This window comes from Ceratotherium simum, chromosome 8 (assembly GCF_057802395.1).
Source record: "Ceratotherium simum simum isolate JZ-2026a chromosome 8, ASM5780239v1, whole genome shotgun sequence".
NCBI classification, from domain to species: Eukaryota; Metazoa; Chordata; class Mammalia; order Perissodactyla; family Rhinocerotidae; genus Ceratotherium; species Ceratotherium simum.
Window position 1 is genome coordinate 78,692,068 of NC_141907.1, and position 21,649 is coordinate 78,713,716.

A 21,649-nucleotide genomic window follows, 5' to 3' on the forward strand; every position below is an offset into this window, starting at 1 on the left:
AGGGCAGACGGGCAGTGAGCCGGGCAACAGCCAGCCTGGCACTCCGGGGTGGTGGGTTGTGCGAGGAGCGGCTGCACGGCTCCGTGGAGAGGGACCCACCTCCACGCTTCGTCCTGGCGCTGGACCAAGCACCACAGGCCGAGGGGTGCCGTTCAAGGCCCGTGCCCCACCTTCATCAGGCTTCTGCGTAGGGACACGAGGCTCTCAAAGGCACAAAGAACAAATCCGCAACCGGTCAGTGTGCCATGCGTTAAACCTCAAAAGACCAACCCTCAAGGACTGTGCTAGCTGGAGTTTAAAAACATCACATTTCCCATCAGATTTTATGGAACCTGTCTCACTCCTATTCATTCTGTAATCCTGTGTTGAAACCCGCCCTTGTCATTTGGGGATGAAAAATTTCTCTCTTTGCTACTGTGGCTGTCACCGTCACAGCCCTGGGCCTGTACTCGTCCAAAGCAGAGGCCAAAGAGAGCAGCCAGGCTTCTCTCCTGTTCCCTGCCAGCTTTCCAGCCACGCTGCTCTCAGCTCTTTGAGTGCTGACTCCTCCTCTGGCCTCAGGCCTCAGGCTGCAGAGCCGGCTGTGGGGACATCTGACTGTCAGCTGGCCTCTCCCACCTGGTCCGGTCAGCTCAGCGCTGCGGGCGCTGGCCGTGCTGCGCTCCTTTCTCTTCCTGTGCTCACGCCAGGGTGCTGCGCTCTCCCCCTGAGTCTGTCTGCAGTACTTCATCCCCATAATAACAAGGCTGGACTCCGGTGACCATGTGCAAACACTTCCCGTCAAGTCACTTCGTTTCTAGGGCTCTGCCTTCTGCTCCTGCAGCTGCTGCCGCCACGGATGCTTGGTCTGAGCTGCCACTTCCAGCCTGCCCAGTCAGGGCGGTCTGTGACTCTTCTAAAGCAAAATGCCACAGGGTGACACTCAGAGAAGTGGCCATGTCACTGGTCCACTTCTGGGCACACTTCTAAGGAAAAGATGATCTCTCACATCTACATACTAGGAATAGGACTTTTTAGGTTGTTCTAGAACTTCTGAAGTCATCTTGTATTTATTTTCACCCTTGAGCATGTTTTTTTTAAACTTCTTGATAGTTTTCTCTTTCTGCAGTATAAACTTAGTGACTTTAAACCACACAAATTTATTACATTACTTGTAGGTCCGATTCTGACAAAGGTCCCCCTGAGCTAGAATCAAGGTGTTAGTAGGGCTGCCTTCCTTTCCGGAGGCTCTAGGGGAGAATGTGCTTTTTGGTCTTCTCCACCCTCCAGAGGTTCCCCCATTCTTTGGCTCATGGTCTCCTTCCTCCATCTTCAAAGTCAGGAATGGCACATCTCTCTGATCCTTCTTGCATGACCATATCTCCCTTTCACCAGAGCTGGGAAAGGTCCTCCACTTTTTTGTTGTTGTTGGTTTTTTTTTTTTTTTTTTTTTTTCTGAGGAAGATTCGCCCTGAGCTAACATCCACTGTCAATCTTCCTCTTTTTGTATGTGAGCTGCCACCACAGCACGGCCACTGACAGACGAGTGGTGTAGGTCTGTGCCCAGGAACCCAACCCGGGCCACTGAAGTGGAGTGCACCAAACTTAGGGTCTCCACTTTTAAGCACCAAGTAATTAGACCAGACCCACCCTGATAATCCAGGATAATCTCTCTATCTCAAAGTATGTAATCTTAATCATATCTGCAAAGTCCCTTTTGCCATGTAAGGTAATATATTCAGAGGTTCTGAACATTGTGTGTGAATATTGTTGGGGGGCCATTATTCTGGCTGCCATAACTTCTATTTTCTCTTCTCTCTTTCCTCTCTCTTTCTCAAAAAAACATTCAACATGGCAGGTCATTTCCAAAATATATGATAGGGCCAAGGCCAAGTCTCATGAGAAGATGATAAAGATGGGGTAAATGTAGAGGCATCAAAAAGATCCCTGTCCCTACATAGATGACCAACTAGCCTGCCACCAAACTGAACTCACACTACAATTAGATCACAATTAGAGTTAATATCTTCACCAAGCCATTATATTCAAAATGCTGTTATAATGTAAATGCCCACCTAGGGATAATTAACATTATTGAGTGCCATTTTGTGCCAGGAAATTTAACAACTTCGATCCCCTTGAATCTTCTAATGGTCCTTGATGTAGACCAAATGAGGGTCCACAGAGGGCAAGTTCAATGACCAGGGCCACAGAGCTGATGAGCGGCAGAACCAACGGAGTCAGCCAGCCTAACTCAAGCTTTGCTTCCACACCACACTTCCCTCCATATACTTAGCAGGGAAAACACATTTGTAACTTTTAACATACTTTTCTTGTTATTGTTAGCTAACATGTGTGACATGTATGAATATATTAATTTAATTCCAGAGACCAGGATCCTGAAAGCATGAAACACAGGTCAGGCTACTTTTGAGGTTTTTTGTGGAAAATGAAAGAAAAGATACGGTTAATGGGGCCAATTCAATGGAGGGCCAGCTTTCGTAGGCAGAGAAGAGGCAGGCCTAGGTGTTCTGGGTGCAGGAAGGTCGCGGCTTGCCATGCAGGGCGCATTGAAAGGACACTGGGGAGGAAGGCATCGGGTGGAGGATGAAAATAAAACCTTTTACAGGCTCCTACGACTGCAGCCTGAGAAACCAAGTCTCACACAGTTCTCAACTAGACTTCCTACTTCTTCGTGTTCCTCCTGTCTTTTCATGTAATATGATCTTTCACGGGGTGACTGCACTCTGCTACAGCCTGGATGAGGGTGTGTGAAACTGAAGAAGTCCAAAGAAAATCCTTCTTCATGCCAAATGACCACATCAAGACAGCCAATTTAGGTGAATACACATCATTTGGTTTGTGTCACATACAGAGTTGTCAGAAATTCTATAAACATCACCCACTGCCCATATCGTATGAAAATAACTCCTCCTTTAGGTTCTGAATCTCAGAGCTTAGTGTAAACCCCTTTATTATGAAAGGAGCATCTCATAAGTTGTACCCTTAGGATAGTGGGGCAGAAATTACTTATGTCAACGTACATGTGTGTTTCTCCCTGAGTGTTTTAAAACTTACTCCAAATATAACCTTGTTCTCTATTAATTTCTGGTCTACTTCTATTAGGATTTAAGTCTTTGCAAATAATGAAAACACCAATGTTATTAGTTTAATCAACTGAAGAGGAGGAAAAGAGGAAAGCTGTGACACACCCAGCTCAATCTTTTCAATAGCTGTGACCTCTGTATTTGAGAATAGAATTGCTTCTAAACTCTTCTCACATTCTAAGCATCTTTATCTCTTCACACTCCACTGGTCCTTCTAGCACATGCACAGGAAAAAAACCCACCTGGAAGGTGTATAAAAGAATTCCCCTGTCTCCCAGCAGCCTTGACTTGTACTCCAGCAGTCACTGTCAGCATTCTAATTCTACATCAATGCTTCCACATTGCTAAATGCAGCTTTTAACTTTCAGGTGACCATTTTTGCCCCCAGGCATAACAAAACTCAGAGACATTGTTACAAAAGCTGCCAAACTCAAAAAGGTGGGTGGGAAGATGAAAGAATGCATCAGGGTTGCTTGAGACTGATGTGGTGGTCTCCTGCCCATCCCCCCCCCCATATGGACAATATAAGCACATATGATAAAAAGTGGGAATTAATAGTCTTGATGTGTTCAGCCCCAGATACCAGGCCACAGTCTTTTTCTAATAGCTCTCCAGACTGTGGAGTTCTGACGCCTGAGAATGAGTGCTCCACCGGGCTTCCCTTGCTGCCCTGGTCCAACGTTCTGTGAGGCTTTCTACGATTCAGAAAGCGTCCCCAGTACACAGCAGTAACTATAAGAAAATATCCAGTCCAGGGAGACCCACCTTCGGGCATCATTTGCCATGCTGCAGATGGAGGTGGTAGGGCAGCTGGATTAAAGCATACACAGAGAAGCAGAGCTCCTTTTCATCAGGGCCGGCCTAGATGGGGGAGGCTGAAATGAAAGGTTTGAAGGGTAAAGGACAGCAGCTGAGAGAGTGTCCCCGGAGCGGTACAACAGGCGCCAGGTCACTGCAAAGCACGACGGGGCTGCGATGCAGTCAGGGACTGAGCGAGAGCGGGAGAGACTTGGAAGGAGTACCGTGTGAAATCTGATGAGTCAAGAAGAGAGAAATAAAAGGACTGTGGAGAAGCCAGAGAGGCACGGCTTAGGGCAGATACCTTCAGAGTATAAGAGACTCCATCAGAAATTTATGGTTTTTAAAAGCAACTCAACAGCCTGGATGTATAAGTAGAGGGCTTGTTCAGTGGAGGTCATCTTTAGCCATGGAAATTAGAAAAACCTGCAGCAGTTCCAGAGGGCAAGAGATTTCAGAGAGGAAGTGGGTTCCCGGTAGACATGGGTAAGAGCAGATGAGGGTTTGTGGACCAGGAGACCAGGCAGCGAGAGGGAGGTCTTCCTTCAGAACAGAGGGCAGCTCGGTGGTGGAGAGATGGAAGGTCAATGGCTGTGGTCAGAAAGGCGGAGACTCACAGGGGGAGATCCTGGTGCAGTTGCTAATGAGGATGAAATCTAGAGCGTGTCTACACTGGCAGATAGATAACGTGGGATGATGTGAAGGCTACTGGAATAAATTTGGGCACAGGAACTGTGATTAAGTGGTGACCTTGAGTTTGAGAGGATGATGGGAATAATGAGTGGAAAGAAAGACCATGAGGCAGGTACTGCTAAGATAGGGATAGTACCAGAGGGATTCTGTGCTGAGGAACGGAAATGGGTGATGAATAACAGAATAACAGAATAAAGAACAGCAGAAGAAAGTGCTAGCCCTTGAAGTCGAGCAATGCTGTAGAAGTGGTCGTGGGGTATGAGAAGTACTGGAACTTTTCCCCTTGGCCTCGTGATTACAGGGAGTGGACCCACCACGGGGACTGGGAGGGACGCCATGTGACTTGGAAGATCCAGTTGCAGTTAATGTGAGCGGGTGAAGGACTGGGGAGAGAATGATTTGAGAATGTAGGAAAGTTTGTCCTTAATAGGATTACAGTTCCCAAAAGATCTGTGCAAGTGTTTAGGTTAACAGCTCTCAACCTTGGCTGCACAGCAGAATACCCCAGGGAGTGCTAACAAAATCCTCAATAACCAAACCAATTAGATCAGAACTTTTGGGTTGGGATGCTGGAGCGAGTCTTTTTTGAAGCTCCCCAGCTGATCCCTCTGTGTGCGGGATAGAGAACTCCCCACTTAGAAAGAGCGTGAGTGAGGGAGGGGTGGGCCTGAAGAAGGAGGAGGTATTTGGAAGGAGCGATGGAAAAGCTGGTATTATGGGTAAGAGCGATTAGGAAGCAGGGAGTTGGGAGAGAGACTGGTCGGGAACATTAGCAGGCAGTGTGCCAAGACTGCAGAATTTAGGTAACGAAGGTCCTGTCTGAGTTATCAGCCCCAAACTTCCAATACAAGTGTGGGTGTGAGGCAGCGTTCGTGGGACTGAACTAATCATCTCTTCAGTATGTTGGACAGACGGTTTACCTATAACTAGGATTTTGGTTTCTGCATTATTAAAAGGCCACGAGGTGCAAGAAGGCCTTATCCATTATTCATGTTTGTTTCAGGCTAAGTGCTGGGTCCCCAGATGCTGAGAATTTACAAATGTCTATTTGGAAAGCACTGACCAGGATACAAACGGCTCTTGGGTTGCTTTCACTGCTTAAACCTATTTGTCAGTCTTTCTCCGTGTTGACTAATTGGAATAATCAAAATTATTTTATGAAGTATTACTATTTTTTGCATGGATTTGTGTGTGTCTGTTGGGAAGAAAGGTCAAGAGCGCCCGAGTGTAAAAACTATGTGTGTGAATATAAAATAGGTGTATCAAACATTTCAAATATGATGGAGGTCTTCTATGATATGCTTTTTGCAATGATTTTTCTTGGAATTGTTAAAAAAATTTGCTTTAATCAGACCCCATGGCTCCCCTACAAACACAGTTTTCCCTAAGAAGAATTTAAGCCCAGGATGATTTCTATCCTGACAGTGTCTCAGAAGTATCACATTTGCAAGGAATATAAAAGAAATAACCTTAAGCTTTACACTAGAGCTGTGTGTTCACATCATTTATTCAACTTCAGAAACTCCTATGGGCTCGACCATCAAAAATATATCCAGCAACTGATTACCTCTCATCCCCTCCATGGACCCAATGTGCAACACCCAGTTTTCATGACCCAGAAATACTAACTGGGTGGAAACCCCAGAAGGAAATGCCCTGATTTTCAGACACAATTTCTTCTCTTGCCTTCCTTGACATATTTTTCTTCCACTTCTCTTCCTCCTCTGGGTGCTCACCCTTCTGTAACTCCTTTGCTGGCTGCCCTTCCCCCTCCCTTGCAATGGCAGTGCTCCCCTTGGCCCCTATGCTGTAGGGTACGGCTCTTTGAGCAATCCACTTTAGGTGTGGAGAGTCCAGACTGCAGCCAGCTGCCTGGGCGAGAAGCCTGCTTTCCCCACTCAATAGCTGTGTGACCTAGAGCAACTTACTTAACCTTCCTGTGCCTTGGATTGCGCATCTATAAAATGAGGACAATGGTATCTTACCAGGGTTGTTGTAAAGATCAAATGAGTTAATAAAAAATATTTAGAATCTTGCCAGGCACATAGGAAGTTCTCAGTAATATTTATTATTTTCATTATTATTTTCTCCCTCTACTCTCCCTTGATATTCTCCCTGATCACCACGGATGACAAATATCAATATTATAGAGTCGGTTCCTGCGTCCCTCTCTCAGGATCTGCTCTCAGTTCGGAGAGCTACACTCATATTTCTAACTCTCCCTTGGGCATCTTTGTCCTGATGTCTAATTCATACCTCTAACTCAATATTCCAAAAGCAAAAGCACCATATCCACAACCCAAAGCTCCCTGCCCCTTGAGTTTGCTACTGTTACTTAGAGGCAGACTTGACCTTCTGCTCCCCCAGTCAGTGTTAGTTACAGGTCCTGCAAGAGTTACTTGAACAGGATCTTTCACACCTATTCCCTTCTTCCCACTCTTCTGTCATCACCTCAGCTCTACTGTGCTTTACTTCTTAACTTGACTCTATCTTTTCACTGACGTCAGACTAATATTTCTAATGTATTTCCAATCATGTCTTTCTTCTGTTTAAATCTCTCCATTAACTCAAGAAACTGAATCTCCACTCCCCCCTCTGGCAGTCAAGGTCCATCCCAACAAAACTGCCATCTATCATTCTAGGATTACTGGAAATAATATGCCCATGTAGAGTCTGTATTTATTGTTCCTTCTGTGTTTCTTCATGCTGTTCCCTTCACCTGGAGATCTTGTATTTTTTTCCCATTACTGCTGGTCAAACCCTACCTTTCATTAGGGCCAATGTTAAATGTTAGCTCCTATCCAGATTTCCTCCAGATAACATGATGCCTCCGTCTCCTGAACTCCCGTAGAATGTTGCGTTCATCTACGGCATTTATCACACTCCAACCTGTCTCCAAGTCTTTGGCATACTTCTTTTGTTCCTCCTTCTAGATCATAACTTCTTCAAAGGCACTTACTATACCCTTTAAAGCTTCAAGTGGGATAACATAAACGGCAATAACAGCACCAGGAATTAAGCTCATTTATTCTGCAAAGCAGCAGCTTGTTGTCAACTGCTAACCCTCCTCCTCACAGTGCTCATAAAAAGAAGGGGGAAGCATATCAATGAAGCAGCACACCAGAGGAACACACGGTGTGAGCAATTATGCCAATTCCTTTTATGGGAAGAACACAGCTGAAATAAACATGGAAGCAGATTATTTACCATCCACGGGTCTCGTTGCCAAATTCTTCCACTTCTAAATTTTTCATTAAAAGAAATCAAGGAAGGTAAACAAAAGTAGCCCTTGCGAGGAATGAGCATAATGGAAACAACTCATTTATCAGCATGGCCTCAGAGAAATGTCTAATTTTTTTTAACTGTGTTTTTTGGGGGCCAAACACTTGTGTTCCTGCACTTGGGTGCACGCACGCATACACATCTTTTCTAGGTGTGCGCAGACACCAAACCTTGGTTTTGGTGTGAGGGTGAGGAGGGTGGGTCAGGCCGGAGCCACTTACCTTCAGGGCGTCCTGGGTGTCATCCAGGCAGTAGACTCGGACGCTGTACTCCAGAGAGGAGCAGCAGAGTGGCCCGAAGATGGCCAGCTTGAGGCGCTTCGCGGCCGCCTTGGTGGTGGACTGGCCGACCAGGGCGTAGGTGCCGAGGCTCTCGGTGAGGAGGTGGCAGGCCTCTGCGTCCAGCTGAATGTAGCAGGGCGTGGTGAAGTTTTCCTCTCCCACCACCACCACGTCCTGCGGGACAGGAGGGAGGGGCCCTGGCTGAGCCACTGAGGATCCTGCTGGCCACTGTGATGGTGGCCAATGGCACCTCTTCCCCTGAGTTTTGACTATTGTTTTTCCTGCTCTTTTTTCTTTCTCGGGCTTTGTTATACCTCTATCTCCATTCTTAATCCTTCTCTCTCTTGCTTCCCTTGCCCTTACACTGATAATATTCTCTATGTAGATGCCCCCTCCTTAACATTTTTTGATCTTCCAAGAATCCACATTACTGGAATCTACATAAAATTCCAAAAGAAATTCACAAATTATCCTTTTAAGTTTAGTGTACCTGAGTTTATTATCTGTTTCTGAGAACTTAATGTTTTAATCTCTAAATTTCTTATTTAATCCAAAAGTACTTTTTTATTTCAATGTCATTAAAGCATCATCATTTTTTCCCTAAAAATTTAGAGCCTTGAAAAGAATTAGAGAAAGTAAGGAATTATGCAATATCATTCTACTGTATTCTTCCAAAACCCATGTGCCAATAATTTTCCAAAGCAATACATTGCTTTTCCTCAATAATCCGAGCTGCTAGACTCTACAGAAGGCTTATGGAATGGAATATGGCAAATTCCATGCCTTTAAAACATTTTTCTCTGTTATTTTTCAAGTAAGACTTTAAACAGTCTACCCTTTTAGACTTTGGCAATATGTAGCAAGATATAAAAATACCTTGGAAGTGATGAGTTTTGTAAAAATAGTTACTAACTCAAACAGGTTTTAATTTATCCAAATGGCTCGGGCTGCAGAAGCAATCATCTGTAAGACCAACCGTAGGATCCATGACTAAGGGTCGCAATTCCACATGCCTCCTGGGGCAACCAGGTAATAGGAACGTGTGAAGCAGGCAGGGAAGAAGACAATAAGGCGAGGTGGAGACTGTGGGGAAGCAGAGCCCAGAGCAGGAGCCTGACTAAAGAGCTCAGTCTCCACCTGGCCTCAGCTCATTGCGGCTCTGCAGGAATGCAGGCCCAGGAGGACAGAGCCTTTAATTTTCCAATAGAAGCTGGAAGTTCATAATTTTATGCAAAATCTTCCACCTTTTAATTAATTCAAATTTAAAAGAATATTTCGTGTGGGAGAAATAAACATGTGGGCACGATTCAGCCTCTCCATTAGGCTACTTCATCTCCACAGAGGCAGGAACTGTATGTACTTTGCTTCCCTCTGTATCTCAGTAGGCCTGGCGCATGGTAAGCAAATGGTTATTTGTCAAAAAAAAGGAATGAATGTTTCATTGTAAATTGAGTCCCTAGGGCTGGTAAAAGACATGAAAGAAGTAGCTACCCCAGGTGGCTGTTTATTAGTGAGGCCTTGCATCATCCTCAGAGCTGTAGAAAGAGCTGTGTTTCGAGAGGATCCAGGAAATCATTTCTGCATCTGAACCTGTACCCAAAGATGAAGCTCAAACTGAACCAGAAAAGAGAGAAGGAAGCTCAGCACCTCCAGGTTTACTCTAGCCCCAGAAGGACACCTGGAAAGAAGCGGCTTTCTCCAGGAGGGCCGGGGCAAGCCTCAAGCATCATCTAATGAGGGCACGTTATAGACAGCCTGCTAGAAGATGTGGTCGGGAACAAAGATGCTCCATGTCGCTGCCACAACTACAAGAGTGTTTTCATAAGGACTGACCTCTTCTACTCATCTCTTTCTTTTATTTTATTATTATTATTGTTGTTACTGTTATTATTAGTCAATTTCAGAAATAGACATGTTTTAGGGTATTAGGCAGAGAATCATGCAAACAATTTAGGATCACTTGAGATTAAGACTTTGGGATGTTTTTGAGATAAATCACTTACAGCTTAAATGGAACTGAAGTTAGATCTGGTTAAGTCTGGTCTTAACTCAACATAAAGTACATCCCTAGACTTCAATCCTAGACTTCAGGTTCTCTGGCAAGAAGTGACCCCTCATATGGCCAAGAGGAGAACATGTTCACAGAAAGGAAATTCTAGGTAATCCCAGGGATGCCCTGGGACTCTTCTAACTCTAACAGTACTTTTTCTTAAAATATTAGGGGCTTGAATCTTCATGTATATTGTCTCTAAAAATTTCTTTCCTAACAGAAAAATATCATAAGTAAGCACAAAATATATAACATATAGATTGGATACTTCTCTTTGTAATGATTATACAAAAATACAGGGGTAGCTTTTAAAACTATTTGATATCTTTTGATAGACGTATTCCTGAAATATGCTTTCCTGAGAATAATCTAAAATGTAATTTTTACCTGTCTAGTTTCCACTTAAACAATTTGTTGTTAGTGCCATGGAGTCTATTCCTACTCCTGGTGACCACAACTCCTAGTGACCCTGACTCCTAGTGACCCTGTGGACAGCAGAGCGGGACCCTGCCCCGTCTTTTTGCGCCATCCTCTCACCTTCCAGTGCTGTATCAGACAATGCTCCGCTGCTATTCACAAGGTTTTTGTGGCCTGATGTTTTGGAAGTAGGTAGCCAGGTCCTTCCTCCTAGTCTGTCTTAGTCTGGAAGCTCCGCTGAAACCTGTCCACCCTGGGTGACCTTGCTGGTATTTGAAATACCAGTGGCTCAACTTTCAGCATCACAGCAACATGCAGCCACCACAGTATGACAACCGACAGATGGGTGATGTGGTTCCCAGACTGGGAAACGAACCCAGGCTGCGGAGGTGAGAGCGCTGAATCTTAACCACTAGACCACCAGGGCTGGGTATTTAAAGGGATAATAATGAAAATATACAAGCTTTTTTTTTTAAGGTATTAGGTATAAAATCTTCATGGTAAATATAACAAATCCTTTTGCTCTTAACTTTAGGTGCTAACTGAAGGGCTCTGATGGAAAGAACAGGGTCGGTTCCAGGCACAGTCCTTAAGCAGTTACGATGGCGGCAGCCACAGAGAGTTAGGACGCTGCAGATGTGCTTCATTCTAGCGGAGCTGAGGACACACCCTTGCTGTTTTCCCAGGTTAAGTTCAGAAGAACTATATTCCTGGTACTTGTCTGCAGGTAAGTGCCTAACATTTTCTGACCCAGGTGCAATGTTTTTCTACCTGCGCATTTAATAAATAAATATATATTTCCCTTCCCAAGATAGAGTATGTATCCTCCAAAAGGGGCTTGTGGGAGACTAAGTGCACTTGCCCTGTGAGCTAGCTAACACCTGACCATCATTTTCTCTCTGCCTATCAGTCAGTGGATAAAGCATTCCGGAACCAGTCTGTTTCTCCGTCCCTCTCTCTCCCGACTCCTGCCTCCCTCCCACTCTCTCCCCTTTCTTTGTCTCTCTCTCTCTCTTTCATTTTGAGTGTAAGCTAAAATTCCATCCATGTTTTGCTTTAAAAATAAAAGCCGTCCCATAATTGCTCCTACTTATGTGCACGCATTGCTCCTGCGTTCCGTCTTCATCCCAACAGAAGCTCACCTCCCACTGTCCCTGTGCTGCCTGGTGCTTGAGCTGTATCTTCCAATCCTCGGAAGTGGGATCTGCGCAGTGATGCATAGTGAGGATGACGGGGCGGGTCAGCAGGGCTCCCGGAGGCCCACAGCTCACCACGGGGGTCAAGAGTGTTTGGGTGTCTTCCATGGGTGGCCTAGGAGGAGAGCAGAGAACGGCATCAGTGACGTAGTATTTCCATAGAATTTATGTACTATGTACTCATTGAGATTTTAGATCTAAAGTTGTACAAATAGTTTCTTCTTGGAGTTTCTTTTGTGGGGGGAGTGAGGCAGAATTAAAGGGAAAGACATGCTCTTTAAACCAAGACTTTAATACTGCAGGACTGGAGGTCTTTGTGATAACAGTGAACCTGCCAGCATCTCTTTGATCCCCTTCCTGCAGACACAGGTACTTTCAGGATGGAATGAGAAGGAGCCAAGTCTTTATGAGGTTACATAACCGTCTTTTGTGATAATACTTGCCACTGGTCTCACAGGGTTTTAAATACTTTTGTGTTTTTAGGACCAAACTTGAAAAATATTTAAAAAAAATAACTTCAGAATTAGGACACCCTAGAGCTAAACTTCTTCCAAATGACTTTCAGGAGGAATTCAGGCTAATATAGCAGCTTCCTTCTTTCAAATATGACCAGAAAGAACATAGAACTGTATTTCTGTAGCAATTTAAAATGAAATCTCTTTATTTTTATACTTCATTCTCTGAGAGTCTGGGCGGAAAGAACCTTACAGCTCCAAAATCTTTATTTCATATATTTTTTTAATTCCCTTAAATCCTTTCCCTAATAAGATTGTAATCAACAAGAAAATGGATAAATTTACTCAAGCTATCCGTGAGGAAGTCGTCCCAAGGTGCTGAGTGGATTGCCTAAATTCTCACAACTAACAAGAGGTAGTCCTGGGACTCAAACCAATGCCTCTCAACAACAATACCCACAACTGCTCTGTCAGAATAGCGTGGCTTAAGCAATCATGGACTCACAATTTTAGAGGAAGAAGGACCCTCGGGGTCAACAAGCACCACCTTCCATCCAAGGCAGGAGCCTCTCTACAATACACATCCTCAATTTTTTTTTCAATTTCGGCTAGAAAAGCATGGTTTCTACATATCTTCCTATATTTCTATCTTCATTTTCATATAGATGTCTGTCAGTGTTTCAATGTCTTCACTAAAGTGGGGCATCTTGAAATGAATGTTAACACTCAAGTAGACAGTCTGGGGGACTACTATTTTTTTTTTTTTTAAAGATTTTATTTATTTTTTGCCCCCAAAGCCCCAGTAGATAGTTGTATATCACAGCTGCACACCCTTCTAGTTGCTGTATGTGGGACTCGGCCTCAGGATGGACAGAGAAGTGGTGCCTCGATGCGCACCCGGGATCCGAACCCGGGCCGCCAGCATCGCAGCGCGCGCACTTAACCACCAAGCCACAGGGCCGGCCCAAGGGGGGACTACTATTTTATTTGATTTGGAATATGTAGTTATATAGTGCCTCACAATTGTTGCTTTAGATTATTCTCAATCAATTATTTATAAATATTATTTTGCAGGCTTCAGTTAGATGGGAAGATAGAGACAATATGGTTAAGCATCTCCTTTATAAAATGAGGCAATGAAGCCCTAAGAAGGTTAAGTAACTTGTTAAAGCTAACCACTCTATATATTCCTAACATGAAAGGCTCTTAGGCTAAGTCTATAGTTCTGTGGTTGCGATGATAGCTTTTGAACCTATGTACGGAAATTCATATTTAGGTATTTAATTTCACCTTAATAGTTTCAGGGAAAATTTCAGGTCATCTATTTCTTAATGCTATGTCTTTCTTCCAAATATTGGCTATCTCTTCCAGTCTTTTATCTTCCATAAATCTGATATGTCTGCCATTTCTGTTCTCATTCCAATCATTGATAATATTGTAATATAAGAATAGGGCAAAGACAGAGACCTTTTCAATGACACCACTTGAAACTTCGCTCCTGTCTGATATCAATACTTTGAGTTATTTAGTTCAGCCAAATATAAGCCCATTTAAATATACACTGTCCAGTTCACATCTTTCCATTTCATTCACATGGATATTACAAGGGACGTATCAGATTGCTTTATAACTGCAATGGCCACTTGAAATGGAATTTTCTCTAGTCTTTATCTATGGTTTATATATTAAATATTACATAATCTAGAAGTTAACTTATATCTGTGGGCTCATTTAACACTCAGTGAATGATAGAAACTGTTATTATTTTTTGAATATTGTTGGAAAACAATTCTCCATGGATCTCTCACCTTTTTGCACTTTCTTGACTGTCTTTTCAAAGCCATTGTATAGCAATCACCTTGGAAGACAGAGATAGTGCTTACCCCTAAAGCAAATGGCAGACAAGTCTACTTCCCAATATAAAAGACTCAGGTTCCCTAAGCTCAGGGTCCTTTCCTGGAATGCAACCACTGAGTGTGTAGATATCACCTGACCCTCTTGGCATCACTCTTTCGGAAGTGGGGCTCAGGAAACTGGCACTAAAATGATGATACTCTGGATAGGGCTATTGCTATGAGTAATAAACCGCCCTTTGTCTCTGATTCAGGAGTCTTGTGTCATCTACCAGTATCCACAAAACTGTGGCAGCCAAGTTGGTAGCTCACAAGCAAGATTAAATCTTAGAGATTCCTCAGTTCTTGACAATTATTATCATAAGTTCTAAGAACTCAATTAAAATTGGGCATATTTTCCCCTTAATAAAACTTGGCCAGCACTGTTTCCTCTCTCATTCTAAAATTTCAACAGGATCTCATCAACCTATGGCTTTTCTTTCCTTCCATTTAGAAAATCAAAACAATTTTTATCTCCTTTTAGCTTTTTAATACTGTCTCCATTCTCACTGAATAACAATGCAGTTTTATTAAATCTAAAGTTATTGAATTACTTGGAAATGTACTTATAGTTGGAATCATAGGTTATTGGCAGCTTGAGAACTCATTACTATCCCCTTTGCCCCATCATTTTCATTTCCTCTTAACCCAGTTTTTCCTCCTTTCTTCCAGTCTGAAATTCATTCTCTTAGAACATGAGTAAAGTTTTGCTTTCATTGTTTCATAGTTGATATTATACCATCTGCCCTAAGCAGTAACCTTATTCTTGCTTATTTCCACTTTTCTTACCAGGGCAAAAAAAAAGCAATGATTGCATTTTCCTGAGCACTACTCTTACCTTTTAGTTACAAGTGTACCTTGAGAAGTGAGCATTAGACTTTTAAGGAAAGAGACTAAAGTGGAATCCATTTCAAGTGGCCCCTGCAATACAGCTGGGGATTGGAAACATCTGTCTCTCAGGCCGCTGTTAGCAGCCGGTGCTGGAGGCAGAAGGAGGAGGGGTTCTTCTCATCACTGAGTTGGAACAGAAGGAGAAGACTCCCTGCTGGGCTGGGGAGCTGTCAGACCTGTACTCTCCAAGCACACCCCTGGCATGCAATATTGATGGGCACCATTCTTGGAGGAGGGACAGCAACTGAGGGAAGGGGCAGTAGGTGTCAAAAGAATTTATTAACCCAGTGAGGTGCAAAAATGTAATGAATAGGGAAGTGGCAAAGTGGGATTCATAACAGGGAATGAAAAACAAAGAAGAAATAATGATAAAAATCTTTTCTATGTTTTCAAGAGAAAGAACTGGTGTAGAAATTGGAAACATTTCCAAGCATTTATGGAAGGAGTGACTTAGGGAAGGTTAAGATTTAACTGCGTGAAACCAAAGGTCAGAGTGTTTAAATCCACATTTCCTTTATTTACATAAAGCAAGAATATCAAAATACATAAAACAAAAACAGTAGAAAGTAAATATAAATAAGTCTGATTCGTGTTTTTGCAGAGAGGGGCTTCACTCCATTATGTCTCATGTGTTATCTAAGATATTTAAGCAAACATTTTGTAAATATTAATTGCAGATGATATGGAAATGAACACAAAGCAAAAAATAGCTGCACAAGTAGCAATTAAGTAGAAATTCAGTAATGAACAATGACTAAAGTTTTAAAGGCTTTTCAAAGTCTAACAAGGATAATACAGTAAATGCTGGCTGGGTTCTGAGGCCTCTAGGACAAAGGCCCTGGAGAGGAGTTTTAGTTTCCTGTCAGAGAGATCGTCTCATCCTTTGCATGATGTTATTAGTGAAGAGAACTTCTACACAGAAGTGCATAATTTACAAAACTTTCATACTAGCAATTGCATTTGCTGCTCACAGCACACCTCTAAGGTAGTTAAGTGTTTCTATTACCTCTTTTTCCAGAGGAGGAAACTGAAATCTAGAGATATTAACACACTTGCCTAAGGCTGCTAAGCTAGTCATAAGCAAAGGGAGAATTCAAACACATGTCATTTGTTTTCTTTCATACAGCGGTGTATTTTGGGTTGCTTATCTGGGTTTAGGACCTTGAGAAATGTTTTATGTTTGCTAGAGCAGGCTCAAAACTGCTTCTCGAAAAGAATTTGTCTCCACCCACCTCTGTGTGGAGATGCAATGCCTTCTATTAACACACGTCTTTTTTCAGGTCCCGCAGGATGACAATCCCACCCTAGGCTCAGCTGCCTTTAAAGCACACAGTTTCATGTATAACTGGCAACTTGAAATATTTGCATTCTAGGTATTTGACAGGGAATATCTAACTCACTTGCTATCAAAAGCGCAATTGAGCAAAAAAAAATACTTACGGAAGCCACTCTGAAGGGCGTGCCAGTATTTCCCTAGGCAGCCAAAATCTATCCCTGGATTAAGCCAGAACAGGTAAGTATTGTGCCCTGGACTGAACTGCTGAATCCCTGTGGAATTATTTTGCTGAATTTATAGTTGGGCCTTATACCATCTACTTACACTGAGGGACACGAACAGAAGTAGCCTTAGGAAACTCATTGCTGTTTTTACTTCAAGGGTGTTGTTCACTGTATTAACAAAATGTCTTCTTTATGAGGAACCAAAGGAGAAATAATTGAGCTTCATCCAGACATGTTTTTTCCTCATGGACACATGGATCTTGCAATTTACCACATTCCCCTCTTGAAAGCTTTGAAATAATAAATTCATGACCTGTTGCCAGGAAATACGCTGGGAATTACACCAAATATTTTATATTCTAACCGCTCACCTGACTTTATCTTTTCTAATCTTATTTTCCTATTTTCTCATTTTTTTATCCACTTATTTAAATATTTTTCCTTCCATTGAAATGAGTGTATTTTCATAAATCACCTTGAATCATTTCTTTCTAGTAGGATTTCAATAAATAAACACTGTGGAGCAAAGTGAGAGAATAAGATTTAAATACACCTGGACTCCACTCCCTTCCCCCTATGTCTTTAGTCTTTTTATAGTGGTCCTTCAAATAAGGAATTTAGGACTCCACCTAAAAGTAGAATATCACTGAGTTTCACTGAGAAATGATAATGTCAACTACTATTTTACAAAGTTCCAAACAACATGTTAAAATACAGGAAAACTTTCTGCTATATGATTACCGGCATAAGAGAATTTTGGCCTGCTATCCTAACACATTTCTTTATTACTTATAGTCAGTAAATATATATGATAGTTTTAATTGCCTCACCACTAACACATACCTTAAACCCTTCCTACTGGGATTCCCTCCTTAAAAAAATCCTAAAGGCCACCAATGTCCTATAGCTGATAAATCCAATAATTTTTTTTATTATTCTCTCTCTTTTTTTCCTTTGGTGAGGTAGATTGCCCCAGAGGTAACATCTGTTGCCAATCTTCCTCTATTCGCATCTGGGACGCCACCACAGCATTGCTTGATGAGCGGTGTGTATGTCCGCGCCCAGGATTCAAACCCACGAACCCTGGGGCTGCTGAGGCAGAGCAGAGCTGGTGAACCTAACCACTATGCCACCGGGCTGGCCCCATATTATTCCCCTTTTTAAAATTTTAATTTTAATAATACCTCTGTCAACCACTTCCTCCATCTTGAAACTCTCTCTACCTTTGATTTTTTCCTGCTATACTTAGAATCATTCATTCTTTCATTCAAAAATATTCACTGAGGAGCCACCGTATGTTAAGCAGGGTGCTAGTTGCAAACTCTTTATTTATCCTTACATGTTCTATTTAGTTTTGCTCATCACACCCAAACCTTAAATAGGAATATTTCCCAAAGTTCTTTCCCCAGTTCTCTTTTCTGCCTCTGCACTTTTTCCCTTGGAGGCTCCATCACTTGTGACTTCCCGTCTGCAATTCCAGGGAGAATCCCGTACCCGCCTCGTGCACACCGTGCACATCTGAAGCAGAATTCGCCCTCTCCCGCCTTGAACCAGTTGCTGCTTCTGACCTCCTCCACTGCTCCCACAGTCCTCCCAGTGCCCCCCGAGGTGTGAGTCCTAAGTGCATTCTTTGTGTTCTGCCACTCTTCTGCAATACTTCTAACTGGCTGTGAGATACTTTTTCTTCTGAAATGTATTCCACTTTCCGTTCTCCAACCTTGGGCCTGGCTCCTTCCCCTCTCCCCTCACACCTAGATTATTGCCAGAGCCCACCTAGACACCCAGCCTCCGGGGAGTCTTTCTGTGCCCTCCACCAGTTCGGTCCGCACATCATCACCAGATCAACCTTTAAAAAGCACTGTTCCTCCTGTATCACTTGGCTGCTCAGAGACACCCTACAGTTTCCAAAAAAAGTTCTATTTACCTTTATATTTGAAATGTCTCAATCGATTTTTTGGCCTTTTGAGAAAACTGCCAGGCAAGTACAGAATACAGAGATAGGGAAAATTAACGTTCATATCTTCAATTCAAATTGTTTTTCAATAAGAAATGACAAAGGGTAAAATTTCAGTCTGAGTCAGACTCATTTTTTTAAACTGCTGTTGGAAACAAGCAAAAAAGGCCCATGTTAGAGCCATTAATCGTGGAAATGGTATCCACAGGGGAACAGAGGCTTTGCAGCTTCTCCAGAGATCTGTAAAGCAGGTAGAAACCTCGAGCACAGCCTGGCAGCTCTGCTCCCTGTTGGTTACAGACAGCTTGTCCCAGCTCTGCAGCGCATTTAGGCTGCTCATCCACCATCCAGGGCTTTCTCTTGGAGCATATTCGGTAACGATAAGGCCCCTCTTGTCACATGCACGATGCCACATGTAATTAAGTTCGCTCCTCCCTTTAGACAGTTCACATCGGCAGATGACCAGCTGGATACCATCCAGCTGGAAAAACACCCAGTTTTGAATGCAATAAGGGGAATCAGAGAGAAGGAAAATGGAGAAAAATGATCAGAATTTTCCTATAAATGCCTTGAAGTAACATTCATATCTCCCGATGTCCTCACAGTGTCTTCTCTGAAAGAAGTTCTATCTCAGATCATGTGAGGATAGAAACGGTCTTGAGTGAGCAATAAACAGAAACTGTTGAGAAATGCACTATAATAGGAAGGCAGAGGCTGGGTTTGTGTCTGTCCCAGGGCTACGGCGGAGAGAGGGCGGTTAGAGAGGGGAAGAGTGTGGCTGGGGTAACCTGGGTGTGAATTCTTCCTCCTCTCAGTTGTTAACTGGGACACCTTGGCTGTGTGACTGAATTTCCCTGAGCCCTAGTGTTTTCATCTTTCAAGTGGAGCTCATTATAACTTGCAGAATTGTAGTGAGGAATAAATGAAATTAAAAGCATGGTGGTAAGTGGTAGCCCTGCTTTGTATTATTACTATATCCTAAAACACCTTCTCGTTATTGTGGTTTTAGAAGAAAAATGCATCTAGTTCATACAACAGAAAATTATCAAGAGAGGACTTTCTCATTTATTTGAGACAGTTATTTTCTTATGTCTGTTCCTTGTTTCATGGTCTCTTGTGCGCATTTTCTTTTGATATCGTGAGGTTTCTCCAGTTTCGTTTTTATAAAGCGCATTTCTTTGATGCACACCAAATTCAACAGAGCAGCTCCCTCTGCACCTAACTTCAGGGGGAGGCAGAGCAAGGAGTGATTTTAGTTTCCTTTTCTTTAGAGTCAAAGGCAGGGGAACCTAAAAGCAGAAGTGTCTAGCTTTATCAATTTTCTGTTTTCTCTTTCCTTCATCCAAAATGTACGATTATCCTGGTCAGGGGCCGACTAAACTGAGGGAAGGAAAACCATCCGCGGCCCGTGAGGGCGCACACCTTTCAGCCTCTGTGCCCCTGCAGCGGCCCTGAAGGCTGGATCTTCAGCTCAAGACAATGGCGATCAGACGGAAACAAGAGAGCGTGAACACCTCGCTGCTTCTCAGCATAAAGCACAAGCCAATACTCTTTCTGTTGCAATAAAACGTCCATGTTGGCAAAGGCCGTGAGGGATGGATATACTTAGTGCTAACCTTGACTCTGGACAATACAAAGAATTAAAAAATCTAAATGGATCTCGGAGTTGGCTAATCTTCGTTCTTCCTGCTGCAAAAGAAGGGCGCTCTGAGGGTCTGGGAATGTTACTTTGCATTGAGAATGAAAAAATGAATATTTGATGTGAGTAAATACAAGGCTTTTAGTGATTTTCTGTTACTCAAATTTAAGGCATGAATAATGCTCAGGAAGTTTTATTATTTTCTTTGACAGGCTATTATTTGTGTAGGTGAAAGTACACCCCTCGAGGATGAAAATGTTGTGGGTCCTACAGATTATAAATACCAGTATCTCCACCTGAGAGCATGCTAGAAGAGCTTTTTGGCTACTGCAAAACAAGACTAAAAATGGATGTTTTCCCGAGGACGAGAGAGGGGAAGAGAAAAGGTGTAACACATTGTAACAATAACCTGGTTCTGCATTTGTCACTCGTGCATTGTATTCAGAACTCAAGGTTGAGGAGCTGATGCCTTTCCTCCTGGGAAAAGCAATGATAATTACATGGAAGGATCTTCATTTCAACAACATCTTTTATTTTAAGATCTCAGGGTACTTCAGAAGCATTAATCAGTCAGGCCTTTAAAGCACTATTTCACACACACACTTTCTGTGGGAACTAATCAAGAAAGACCATATATGATTTGTTAGTGGCCAGATTGAAAATTGAATTTAGGAATTCTAAACTCCTCTTGTTATTTTTACTTAAAATAATGTCATCTTTATGATAATGACACATTCAAAACAGAGCCTTTGATTCAATCTAGTTTTAATCAATCCTAGATCCATTTAGAAAGGCCCAATATGGAATTTATAAGGGCTAAACATAAGAAAGAGGTTGATAACACTTAAGCTAGAGAGAGTCACGAAAAGGAGAATCTGGAGGTGAGAATAAAGTGCTAGGCTGAGGTGGGGATGGCAGGTCAAGTGTTAAGGGATTGTCTAATTCTTCGTGACCTTTAACCCTATAATGGGAACAGGCTGGATTCCTGAGCCAGGCCACAGGATGCAGACGTCTCTGTGTCTACCCATGTATCTCTCTGGACAATCTATGGATCACATTTCTGGCCATTTTTTTCAGCTAATATGGCCACATGTTCACTTGGGAAAAGATCTCTGGCCTTCCATCCATGTTCAGGATCCGCAAAAGTGTCTGGAGCTTTAAAGGTAAAGGGAAGTAAAAGTTGACCTTTCATAGGTCTAGGGAAAAAAGAGCAAGCCAGAAGCAGGACACTCAAGACAAAAATATGTTGGGTTTATTCTTTCTATTGTACAATTCTCCTCCAAGTCAGACATTGATAAAGTCAAGTGCACCATAAAAAGCATATTTACCTCATATTTTCTTTCCTGTGTACAGTCACATACATTTCGTAGACTCTCCCTTGGGGAATGGCCCCAGCAGGAATCAGCAAGCTTACCCCTGAATAGCAAAAGAGAAAAGCAGTCACATAAGACCGATGACTCAAAAGGAAACTTCACAGAATGCCTTTGAAGCATGTGAAAGGGATGGAGGAGATTT

General features: G+C 42.8%; 1 protein-coding gene across 2 annotated transcripts in view; it reads right to left on the bottom strand.

The window, feature by feature from the left end:
* The window catches only part of UNC5C (unc-5 netrin receptor C), a 375,945-nt gene that overhangs the window by 21,896 nt on the left and 332,400 nt on the right, over positions 1 to 21,649 (bottom strand). For both annotated transcript variants that reach the window (XR_015552960.1, XM_004430980.3), the window contains exons 11-13: positions 21,463 to 21,550; positions 11,750 to 11,918; positions 8,081 to 8,314 (exon numbers count right to left, since the gene is read on the bottom strand). Coding sequence is in view for 1 of the 2 variants with exons in the window: in XM_004430980.3 (XP_004431037.1) it covers positions 8,081 to 8,314; positions 11,750 to 11,918; positions 21,463 to 21,550 (491 nt within the window). In the remaining variant the exon portion in view is untranslated. The remainder of the gene's footprint in view (positions 1 to 8,080; positions 8,315 to 11,749; positions 11,919 to 21,462; positions 21,551 to 21,649) is intronic.